Here is a 13,295-nt window from a genome sequence, read left to right on the forward strand (position 1 = left end):
TTCCAGTTATGATAACACATGCAGAGCAGTTGCCATTCAACTCTAGGAAGCCACTTCCTTTACTCTTGGTAAAATAAAGGATACCTATTTACTTAAAGCCAGAATCCTTTTTTGAACAGCTAATTTGCTCAAAGCTTTGGACTAAGTTTTTTAGGTTGCCCATAGCAACTATCTAGGCAAAAATCAGGCAACACATGACACGAACATAAATACCTAGCGACAATTGGTGTTACACCAGAAAGAATTTCAAGGAAGAAGCTTGTATGATGCTGTACTTCACAACATTCCCCAATTACATTAACAAATGGCTCTCCAGAGTTGGCAATCACATAGGTCAGTAGTAACAGAGGGAATCAGCAAGCTCTAAGTCATGCATTCATTAACCCACCCAATCCAAAACGAAAAAGGGGGGAAAAAAAAAGATAGAGAGCTTTATGTTAAATTTCTCATGCAGTTCTAGAATCAAATCATCTGTTGTCCTCTGCTAGGATGGTACAAGGAAAAGAGAATGATGGAGAGGCAGAGCCTGAAAAGAAATTTGGATAAGCATCTTACGAGGTAAATAATGAGGCAAGAAGAGAATGTGTTATAGACGGTACACAGGATGTCACTGCACTCAGAAAGGGGAAGAGACTGAATGCAACACTTCTGCCATATCCATATCTGCCAACTATTCAGTAACAGGAAGACATGATCAGCAGCTGGAATATTTGTATTATATACCCATGACTATTTCCAGTATCTCTAAGCAAACAATGCCACTATCTCTTATAACCACTGATCACAACAACCCGGGAATTATGAAAATGTTTGTATTTTATGTGATATTAGAGGGGGTAAGACAGTGAAAAGGAAAGAAAAAGGGAAGGAAGGAGAGAGAGAGAGAAGGATAATATAAAAAGATTTGTGGGAGTGAATTTGAGATGGTATGTAAACTCATGAATAGCAAAGCCATAAGCGGGCTGTGCAGACCATACTAGCTTACTACTCAATCATCAATTCTCCATCTGAAGCGTTTTACAGAAAGTGTTCTTCATTTGTCACAGTATTCTGCCTCCAAGTCCACATGCCTCAGATACTGTAAATCAAATCATCAAAGATTCTAACAAAGAGAAAGTATAAACAAAATTTACAAAAAAAAAAAAAGCTAAAAATATTCTAAGAATTTGGAATCTTATTTTTCACTGAAATAGACACTGCTGACCTCTAGAGGTCTATTCCCACTCATTCAAATGGCCACCATTTCTAGTTCTGAATAACGATGCAGCAAAAACTTTTATATCTCATTACTACAGCAAGAGTACCAAACTTCAGCTGTGTGTTTTCAGCAATTTAGGAGTTCCCCATCCCAATACTTAATTCAGATATATTTCTGGCAATTTGACTTTTGAAGCAAATGAAACTGATTGGAAGCAGTTCAGGTATTTGACAGTTGTGGGCAATACTGGTAACTGAGTTTAAGGAGCACAATAAACACAATCACATTTTTGTCACTATCAATTTACAGGCACTTACAACTCCATTAAGAAGGGAAGGGGAGATTTGTTATATCTAACACTCATAAACCACTAAACCCTCAATTTATCCCTATCTGAAAGGCCCAGTTAGGGAGACTAGGTGTGTGCATGTGCTATGTGTATCTCACACACACTCCTACCTCAGCAGGAGGAAATTCAGATCTTAAATACAGTAAGCTGTACTGCAGAGTTGCCCCATTTGACCCATTCTCTCTGAACTAACTCCAGATGTTCGCTTTACTTAACTGAAGTATTTAACTGAGGAGCCTAAAACTAGTGTAGCAAATTCAGGCCCAGTCAGAATGTCAGGAATTTTCACTCATTCATCTTAGCTATTACTGCTCTCCAACCTTCAGTCTGTAAAAGGGACATCAGCTCTGCGAAGTAGAAACTATACTTATGGCTAGGAAACATCTACCACATCATGGTTATTATAAACTAGCTATTCTTATATCATATGTCTCTACTTACAGCACTGATAATCAAAAGAGTAAAACCTGGTGCTACACCTGCAGATAACATATATTCGATATTTTATTCAATATCATATTTCAATAGATGTTAAGATTTGTGTAGAATTAGACTACTGTTTAGACTCTGCAAACAGCCTCAGACTATTTCACTCCTTTAACACGGGATATAAAAAACAAAATCAGCTTGATTCCTTATTTTGAGGCTATTCTGTAAGAGCCATCATTAAACACAATTCTTCACATACACCTTCTCTCTCCCCCTCAAAAGTATTTCTTGTTGATGTCCGACTGTAGTCATAAACTGTTCATGGTTGATGACAGGTACCAAAATTTGCCATCCCGTGGCTTGAAAGAATCAAGAATTCTTCATCCCAATAACATCCAATCAATCAATCAATACATCCACGTCAAAGATTTGTTAAGCAAAACTGGTCTTTAAGAACGGAGATGGAATATCTTAAAATCCTTCCATATATATCTGGTATGGTGAGGATGTAAATATCTGCTTCCCCTTCTTTGAAGAAGGCAAAATTCAGGAGAGGAGAAAAAGGAAGGGGGAAAAAAAAAAAAAAAAAAGAGACATTTGAACACGATTTCCTCAAGGCAAACTGATCTGTTTGGTCTCCTCTATAAAGCAGGCTTTCTTGATAGACCTTTGTTCATGTGGGCATAAAAACTGTGTGCCATAGATGCAAGTTCACCCTGCACCTGGGGAGTTGGCAGTTATGGGGAGGCTGGAGGAGTCAGTTTCTATGTTTTTTAATTTCCTTACTCGTTTTTTCCAAAGATTTTTGCTTTTTCACTTCCTGGTGCTTGTTCCACAATTCTACCCAAGATGCATTGAAAGCAGGAGAGAAAGAGAAAGAGTCAGCGGCTGGTCAGACAGGTGAAAATGAGGAAAAAAAATTGAAACAAAAACCCCACCCCTTCATCTCACAAAAAAAAAAAAAAAGCAGAAATTTACAACAGCTATTGAGTGAATGGTTAATTAACACTATTTTACAAGAAATTAATGTTAGGAATCAAGCACTGCATCATCTCTCATTTACAGAATTCAAATGTTTGAGATGATTTCATACAGTGAAGCAACTAAGGAAAAATGGCTATTATGAACACATATAATGCAATTAATCACCTTTCCTGAGAAAGGCTTTTAAGATTGTCAGATATTTATTCCTCCAAAATGTAGGCATCACAGCTCTAATAACAGAAACGTTTCAGTGTCTCTAGTTTATATCATTGAAAGCAAAAGGCACAAAAACAGCAGCAGCAATTCCAAGAAAATTAAAACTGTAGGTAAACACAATATTTAACCAATATTATATCTCAAAAATTATCACAAAGTTTACAAGTACAACAGGCTATTTTTGACCTGACAGCATTCTCAATAAATGCTTGACTCTGCCTATCAACCAGTCCTACGTGCAAAAAGCTGAACTTCTCTGCATCTACTTGTTCCCATCAGGGTTCAAAGAATGGAGAATAGGAAAGAGGAAGAAAAATTAGTAAGATATCGGTCATGCTTAATGCTGATTTCCAAAATTCAAATTAGGTGACAGCACTCCAATCAAGTCAAGGAATGCCATAAGAGGATACAATGCAGAGGAAAGGAAAAAACTCTGCAGCAATTCTTTTCACTTGAAGCTTAGCCCTGAGACGAAATCGCTATGAGGCACTGGCACTTTTCTATCACTCACATTCCTCAATCCTCTGAAATGCAGTCATCTTTTCTGCTCAGAAACATCACATCATTCCAGGTGCTGGACAAAGGAAACATTACAAGCTGACATACCAAACTGACTGAATGATAGGCACTGTCCTCTCATATTAGCACGGTTAAAGCTGGGATGCTACAGAGGAAGATACTCTTAAAAAAGTGGCAAAGGGAAGGAAAAGAAATACAATATTGTTCTACTTCACTTTAAGTAAACTTGCTGAGCACCTAAAAGGCCACTTGAAGTGTGTCAGAAATCAATCCCACCCAGCAAATAGCAGAAATTAGGGCAATTGTAAAAAACTTCTATTGAGCAAAACGTCTACTGAAAAATAAAATAAAACTTAAAAAGGATAGCTTTACAATTGTGGAGGAAGGCTCCAAAGTATTATCATTAAACATAACAGGAGCAAGGCAAATGTAGCAAGGGAGAAAAAGCTAGAAAGACAGCTGCTAGTCAACTGATTTTTGAATCTGCTTCATGATTGATGGATGTTCCTTCAACTTTTGTTAAGTACACAGATGGATAGGAGAAAATTGCTTATGGATCCAAACAGCATCCTATAGGCTTATCTAGTTGAGCACACACTGACACAGATAACAATCTCTTTAAGATGTACTGAATTTGTTTGTTAAAGGGCTTTGAAAACATCTGGCCTCTTAAGTGCTCAGTCTGTATTGCTTTACTTTAAAAACCACCAGGCTGAAAGCTACAATACCTGCCATTAAATTACTTTTACCTGACTTGCTTGTTAATTCAGGGTTGAGTATATCCTAGCACATTAAAAACAGCCTATATTTCACTCTCAACTACTTTGTCAAAGAAGAAAAGGAAAATCTCAGGTAAACTCAAGAGGCAAAAAACACTATGCCTGTGACTTTATTACATGAGCCTGAACTAAACAGGACAGCAGGTCCAGAAAGGCTCTGATGCAGACAAACTAGATAGCACAATTTTTTGTTTCAAAAAACTGTCAAAATAAAGTGATCTGCCAGCACTAAACAATTATTTTAAAAGTAGTAATGGAAACTTCAGTAAGTACTGATATTTTCATTAACAGTTACAGCAAGTATGCAATAAAACCAAACCAATCATTAACTATTAACTATCAACTTTCAAGTCACCAGTGTCGTAACAAAAAGGCCAACACTACAGGTGATGACCATGGACCCTGGAAGACAAGAAACCCAGAAGTAAGCAAATAATTGGTGATCTTTTAGGAAACAAAGTATCAGAAGCATCATCTTCACAATCAATTTCCCAGCTAAGCAATTAGGCATTAAAGCATAGCAAAGATCAATACTCAACTGATAAAAACCCATCATCTTTCACCTCAGAAATAAGAATTTTGAATACCAATAGCCTTCCATGTTACAAGGGAGTATCCTACATACTTCAGAGGTACCAAATAAACCATAAACTTTCTGAAAAAGTGAACAAGAAAAGGGGTCAAGCAGGAACACATCCATTCTAAACTTTGGAAAACTCTGTGAACCTCCTGTGAACAGGTCATTGTTCCTGTAGTACAAGAAAATCACACATTCAGCTACCATACCTCTAGATCTCAGAGAAGCATTTTAATCACCACACTAACACACACTTTTTGTATGGCTATTGCAAGCAGTGCTGTACATGATTTTACTCCATCATGCTGATGACTTACTTTTCATTCCAGTACTTCCTCTTGTAACTAGATCAAAAGGTTAGCAGCCCAATTTGTATTTTGTCCATACAATACCAAGAGATTCATTGAGAGTTTTATTTACATCTCTGCAACCTGAGGCTGTACACACCTTCCAAACCTCACAGAATCGAGGAACTGCTGAGGTTCAAAGGGACTCTGGAGATCATCTAGCGAAACCTTCCTGCTCAAAGCAGGGTCAACTAGAGCAGGTTGCTGCAGGACCATGTCCAGTCAGGTGTTCACTATCTCCACAGATGGAGAATCCACAACCTTTCCAGCCAACCTGTTCCAGTGTTAGATCATCTTCACATAAAAACATTTTTTCTCATGTTTAAATGGAATTACTTACAAATACTTGGTTATTTCAGCAACGTGTAACTATTTACCAAATGCTTCTTCCCTAAAGAACTTAGTTTGAATGAGAAAGTCTGCATTTCACTACAGAAGGAATTTAAGCCTAGCCACGACTAACTCTGGTCCTGTATATCCAAAGTATTGTCTTATACTTTCATAACAGAACATAAAGGAAGTATAATAGCCAAGCAGCTTTAAATTATCTTCCTGCAACACAAGAGAGATTCCCTTTACTTCTAGATCTCAAGATTCAGATGGACACTACATTGTTTTATGGCAATTTCTTAAAGACTGACTTGCATACTAGTTCATGATTCTTGGTAACAGACAAAACAAGTTATAAAAAAGGTTTCAGAAAAAAACATTAACGTCTTTTGAACTTTGATCAGTTTTGGTGAAATCATATCCTTCCTGTAACTTACAGGAAGTAGAAATCATTAGAGCATCAGAATCACCAATTAGAATTTACCTGTTGCCTGTCCTTGAAGACTGTGAATTGTTTAGGGTTAATATTCTGGCAACAGTAGTTAACATATTAAGAAGCATTTCTTTGGAAAAGCATTTCCTACAACGATTCGCAAACATGGACTGTCTGATCTCTGTGATTTCCATTTCTATGCAGCTTTAATTTCATCTGAGGGAAAGGAACAGTCTCAGCAATGCAATCAAAAGGTCTCTCTTATTCCTTGAAAGAATGCTGGCCTAGTGTCTGTTTTATTCTTAGTTGTGTCTGAAGCATACTTTGTCTTTTCTACAGAAAAGAAATTAAGTACGCAGAGCAACCAAAGCACTAAACTGAAATGCTGGAAATCTGAATTTGTTTTAGCTCCCTGACAGATTTTCAAATAGAGGGCAAGACTAATTTCTGAGCAACTGCCTCCCTAGATTACCTCTTGAAACAAGAAAGCAATTCAAGTCAGAGGGGTTCAGTATCAGTTCAGAAGGACTTGACACCACTCAGCCTGCAGCTATTATGTGGGTATAAGAATGAATGTCCGCACTCCTATCACATAACTGCCCTTGTCTTATGCCAGATACTGCAGGTACAGCCTCACAGTAAGACTCTGCTTTCAGAAGATTAATCTTTCACACAATGATTCCATTAAACAGTTATTTTAAACAGGCTACAAGAAGCAATGGTTAAATTTTAACATGACGTATTTTTGGAGTTGACAAAGAATTTCTCTCATATGCTGATGGTACTTTGCTCTTGTTTACAATCCACAGCAGGTTGGATCCAACTAACTTTTTTCCTTCTTTTTTTCTCCACCCCCCTACCCCCTCCCTCAAAATCTGTAAACCCTTTTTTAGGTAAAACAGTTTAAAGTCTACTTCTAACTTTTTCCCAGCCATAGGGAAAAGCTATACCAGCTAAGAACTTAGACTGGGAATAAATTTCCAGTGACCAGCCTAGTAGATGCTGTTTAGAAGGACATACATTCTATTTGCTATTGCATAGAAGGAAGATCCATCAGTCCTGCTCACTGAAACTGTTTACCACTACAACTAAAATCTTTTTGGCAGTTTTTATTATTAACAACCAGCATATCCTAGGTCTCACTTCTCTCAGGATGCAATCTAGATAATCCACAGGTAGTCAGCAATGATTAGAAAATTTTTGTTTCATGTAGTCCCTTCCACAGCTGCCCTTTCCAAAGACCTGCTGACCCTGTTTCCCTTTTTCCATTTCTTCTTTCTTGAAAACATCAATCACAGAGAAAAAAATAAAATAAAGTTGTCTAAAGTGTAATGAAATTCAATTAAGATTAGAAAGCTTCTAGGAGAAAATTGCCCTGGATAGTTTATCCAAGAGTAGAGTGAAAACACATATGATTGTTCCTTGTGATCCAAGGCATAAATGAAGCATGTCACAGCAGCAATGTAGTGTGTTAAAATGGAGAGAATGTAAAGAGAACCTAAGGCCAAAATAGAAGCCCCTCCTGCATTTCACATGCACGTCAATACACACCAATGGAAGCAATAAAGTTTTCTTCCTTTAGACTTCTCGTGTCAAACTCCCTTGGCCCTTTGCCTGCAGGGCTCGGTGCCTTTGGCATCAGTTGAGGCACTGGCAGCTGCATCGCAGGTTTTGGCTCCACTCTTGGAGACGATGCAGGATCCTTGCCAAGTGGAGTGACAGATCCATCTGTTGGACTTCGTCTTCTCTTTTCTGGTTCTTTAAAGAAAAAAAAAACAGTGCTGAGAAAAAAAGCAAACAACAACAAACCCCAACACATCAGGAAAAAGGAAATGAGAGCAGCAAAAGGGATATGAGACAGGTGGTCCCACCTAAATCATTAAGCCTAGCACTGAAACAGCTCAGTCTCACATTTGTTCCCATAGGTCACCATGGCTTGCAGAAAGTCCGACACAGTGGTGGAAATAGTAGAGGAGAAAGCCAGAGCGCTGGTTTTGGGACACTCAAATTATCTCCTTCCTGTATATGTGAAACCTAAAAATCTTCTTTAACACAGTAACTGTAGTATCTCCTCTGCCGAGTTGTGCAAAATCATACAACTCCACCTAAACTATCAAGAATATCACTTCTAGACTATAAGCAAGCTCCTGTCACAGTGAAAAGATGACAAATACAATTGTCTTTGATGGGTAACACTAAATTAAACTTCGGCTAGGAAAAAAACCCAAAAAACTATCAGCTCTAGCTCTTTGATCATTCTCTGAGACTTCCTATAATCATATGTCCCCAAAGGAAGTTCGGATTATTATCAAACTCCATAGCTTGAATTACAGCAAAGCTTTCAGAACAGAATAACTAAAATTAGTTTTTCTGCAAAGAACCTTCTGCAATCCTGTTCAAACTGTTCCAATAGCTGAGGTTAATAGCTAAAATTTCATATCCTAATATCTAAATTTGTTGTACCGCTAGACCTTATGATACCTTTGTCCAGCAGATTAAAGATTCTGCTATCAGCAACACCTTTCCATTTAGATAATAATTGAAAACAATCCATACCTAACATTCAATAGACTGAACACCTCCATCTTTCAGAGAAAAAGTGTTTTCCCAGTTCCTTGCAGGTCTTTTCAGAAATCTCCTCAGTTTTTCAAAATGTGATGATCAAAACTGGAAGCACTACCTCAGCTCTGGGTCTTGATAGTGACATACCCAAAGACAATTGTGGGAAAATGACTGAAATTGGAGGGGAATGGGAGAATATTGTTCCCCAGAATTCAGCTAATATTAGAGCAGCTCTGACATGAGGCACAGCTGCTGCTCTCAGGAACAAACAAGGTCTCAATATCCTTGAAATGGGGAGTAGAGTGATACGAAGGTATCATGGCTCAGTCCTGTTATTGGGGACAAGAAACAATGAACAAGGCCCACGCAATACCCTTGAAATGGAGAGTAGAGTGGTACGGAGGTATCACGGCTCATCCCTGTTATCAGGGATGAGAGGCGCCTGGTAAAGATAACCATAAAAATGCCATTGAGGGAAGTGAATCACAACCGCTGCCTCAGCAGTGATGGCAAAATTGTGTCCTTCAGCTACTAAGTCACACCTCCACCTGCCTCCGAGCTGCGACCACCCCTCAAACGAGCAATTTACACCAATCCTAATTTGTGAACACCCCTCACGAGAGAAATTTACACCAATCCTAATAAAAGTTATGTATGACTAGAGTCACTCGAGCTCCACCTAAAAGATATGAAAAAAGTATAAAATAGCGGCAAACAAAGGGGATGTTAGGGAGAAGCCCCCCCATCGGAACGTCTGGGATCAGTCGACGGGCTGAACCTCTCTTCTCCCCCCCATAGGGACGCCTATTGGGTAAGAACTCTGTGTTATGTGCACTTACTTAATTACTTACTAACATCTTGCTAGCTATTTAGTATTATCACTGATCAGTAATCGTTTTATATTATCACTGCAGTATTTCAATTAAAGTTGTTTTTGTACTCAGTCACTATCACCAGCTATCCTCGAACCTGTATTCTGTCACAAATAAAATATATATGCATGTTTCCGGAAACTTTTGAATTATTATAAGGAGTTGGCCCATAGTACTACTAGTGACGATCCCTTAATAAGTGGGCGAATCACCCTCCGACCTACTGAGCTGCCAAGAGAAGGCAGGGGGAGTCGGACCCAAGGGTCTCGTCTAACTTGGGAGCTGGTATACTGGCCAAATTACCTCCTGTTTGTCTATTAGTGACGGATCCCACGATAAGTCAGACGAATCACCCTCCGACCTACTGAGCTGCCAAGGGAAGGCAGGGGGAGTCGGACCCAAGGGTCTCGCCTGACTTGGGAGCTGATAGACTGGTCTTTTGACCTCAAAACGTGACAACAATGCAATAGCTGCATCCCAAATCTATATTCCCAGGTTTACGCAGTGCTCCCCTCTCCAGTTTTTACAGACAGAATAACAGCAGGAAGTTCACACATAGCTGCCATTTTCAAAGACACTGCTTCCTAGCAGATAGTTCCCAATCCCGCTATTATTGACAACTGTCCTTGTTCCTAAACACAAGTCCTTAGTTTGGCCATATTAAAATGCCACACAACCATGCTTTATTAAGATTCAGCTTCCTCTACATAGATAACCTATATCCATCAAGTCCTGTTCAAACAGTATGCATCATATGCAGACTGAACAATTTTAGGATTACTAGATCACTACTTTATGTCAAATAACATTAAGCTAAGCACTAATCTCTATAAAACATTTCTAGAAATAGCTAGATCAACACACTGAAAACAGATAAAACATACTATACAGTTAAAATTTGACTATAAATCAAGAGTCATGCAAGAAATCCTTCAAAGATGTACCAAAACTTTAAAAGTTTCTACCAAATTTTGTCTATTGTGACCACAATTAATTTACTGGGTAAACTCTACTTACCATCAAACTATGGTATCTGGCATTACATCAGCAAGACTTCACTCTAAAATGATCAAGTTTTACATCAGCAACTCTAAAATTTTGCTTAGGATCAGTGTCAGACTAAAAGGCTTATTAATTACCAAGATCAGCCTATTCCCCACATTCAGGACTGTTACACTAACACAGCCTTCCTTACCTTCCTCAGCATTCTAACGACTGGATACGAACACCTGTAAGCCATAGGGCGTCTAAGTCAAATCATAAAATCCCTGATGGAAGCCACCCAGAACATCAACTATAAAGTGTTTAGCAGATGTTACTCCTCTGCTATGATGAAATAAATAACTTTTCATCATTTGAGATTATATTTGAGTTAGATATTAAGAGAAGAGGTAGCTTTTTGTCATCTTTTGCTCTTTTTCCTTACGCATGCATTTTCTTATTTTCCATTAAGAATCAGATTTTAAGAAAAAGCTGAAAACAAAGACGTATTTTCAGACTTTCCTCTCCAAGAATACTTAGTGATATAAGAATCACTGTGTAATGCAATCTGGTTGGTCATATATAAATCTTGTATGGTTCCACATTAGAAATATCTCCCTGTTCAGGTTGTCTGCAATAACTTTCCAAGACTGTGGTTGGGACAGTGTTAGCTAAAGGTCCTCACTGCCAGAATTCCCACTTCATCTGTAAAAGTCTCAGATTTTGTATCTTGCTGCAGTTTCCATTTTCAATCAAATATCAGTAGGGTCATTATTTTGCTTCGGTCCGGTTACACGTGTGCAAGCGAATGGTTTCAAGCTTTGTAAGGTTTCAGTAACAATGGTACAGCTCTCACCTATCTTGAAAATGTCATAAAGCCCCTGAAACATCAGAAGCCACAAAACAGCTACCTTCACAATAAGGATCTTGTTTGGTTCATAAACACTGTGTTCTCATAAATACCTCTCTTACCTTTGTTGTAATAGTGAGTATGTGCTATCTCTAGCAGGCCAAAAACACTGGCCATGCCTCCCAGGCCAGCATTTGCATATGACTGCTCCAGGCTCAACACGGTGCACTTCAGCAAGTCCAGCATGCCTTTATAAACCTTGCGGCTGATCTCCTGCAATGAAAATCTCATTAGTGTTGCTATACCAGAAGTAAAAAAGTAATTCAAGAACATAAATTCCAAAACTGCTGCAACATCAGCTTTTAGGAGGTAATTTAACAAAAACTTTCTACAAAATGAGCCTCAGCAGATGCTAGGTATGAGGACCCTGCTGAGTTCAGCACTGACCACATCCTGTATGACATCCTGTCGAGCATCTTCTTCTGACTGGATCGTGCGATTCAGCTTGCTTAGTACAAAGACACGAAGCTGCTCACTCTCCAGCAGACGTCGGACTCTCTCATATTCAGCCAACCAACACCTTGTCCATCGAGAACATTGTGTACCACCTCCTTCAGGAACTGCTGGTTCTCACTGATGGATTTAAGAGGAAGCAAGCGAAAGTTAGCTCCCTGCTTACCTTGGCTTCCATGGGAAGAGAGATATGCCCAGGACACATACAGAAATGCACTGCCTGTCAAAGCTAAGTTTACAAGAAAAGAAGTTCAAATCTAGCTATGCCTACTGCTAACATAACTGCACACAGCCCAAGCTCTGTTCTATAGCTGTACTATCAAATATTTTTTGTCCGTTATTTCCTATAATAAGCCATAATCAGATTTTCCTCTAGTTCCTCTAGCTACCACTTTACTCCTCACCTTCACAGCACTTCTCAGAATCCATAGGAATCCTCTATGCCATAACCTTCTCCCACCGCTGCCTTGTCTGACCTGTAGGCTTTCCTTTAAAGAGGAAGAGTAATTGTCCGAGCAACCAGAGATAAGGTTAGGAAAGCTAAAGCCCTCATAGAGTTAAATCTGGCCAGGGACATCAAGGACAACAAGAAAAACTTCTGTAGATATGTCAGTGATAAAAAAGAGATCTAGGGAAAACGTAGGCCCTCTCCAGAAGGAAACAGGGGACCTGGCTACCTGGGATATGGAGAAGGCTGAGGTTCTCAATGATTTCTTTGCCTCAGTCTTCACTGGCAAGAGCTCCAGCTGCACAGCCCGTCACGGAAGGCAAAGGCAGGGACTGGGAGAATGAAGAACCACCCACTGTAGAAGATCAGGTTTGAGACCATCTAAAGAACCTGAAGGTGGACAAGTCCATGGGACCTGATGAAGTGCATCTGCGGGTCCTGAGGGAACTGGCAGATGAAGTTGCTAAGCCACTATCCATCATATTTCAGAAGTCGTGGCAGTCCGGTGAAGTTCCCACTGACTGGAAAAGGGGAAACATAGCCCCCATCTTTAAAAAGGGGAAAAAAGAAGACCCAGGGAACTACAGGCCAGTCAGGCTCACCTCTGTACCCAGCAAGATCATGGAGCAGATCCTCCTGGCAACTATGCTAAGGCACACAGAAAATAAGGTGATTGGTGACAGCCAACATGGCTTCACTAGGGGCAAATCCTGCCTGACCTATGGTGGCCTTCTATGATGAGGTTACAGCATTGATGGATAGAGGAAGAGCAACTGAGATCGTATACCTAGACTTATCTAAAGCATTTGATACTGTCCCACACGACATCCTTGTCTCTAAACTGGAAAGACATGATTTTGATGGATGGACCACTCAGTGGATAAGGAATTGGCTGGAGGGTCGCACTC

General features: G+C 39.3%; 1 protein-coding gene across 1 annotated transcript in view; it reads right to left on the bottom strand.

Annotated features, from left to right (window-relative positions):
- MADD (MAP kinase activating death domain) overlaps window positions 1–13,295 on the bottom strand; it is a 65,930-nt gene that overhangs the window by 29,750 nt on the left and 22,885 nt on the right. Inside the window, 5 exon segments of the mRNA XM_086614209.1 lie at window positions 2,763–2,816; window positions 7,713–7,919; window positions 11,549–11,699; window positions 11,874–11,986; window positions 11,989–12,059. Of these exon segments, the coding sequence (XP_086470335.1) occupies window positions 2,763–2,816; window positions 7,713–7,919; window positions 11,549–11,699; window positions 11,874–11,986; window positions 11,989–12,059 (596 nt within the window).

Source organism: Tauraco erythrolophus, chromosome 6, assembly GCF_009769465.1.
Source record: "Tauraco erythrolophus isolate bTauEry1 chromosome 6, bTauEry1.pri, whole genome shotgun sequence".
NCBI lineage: Eukaryota > Metazoa > Chordata > Aves > Musophagiformes > Musophagidae > Tauraco > Tauraco erythrolophus.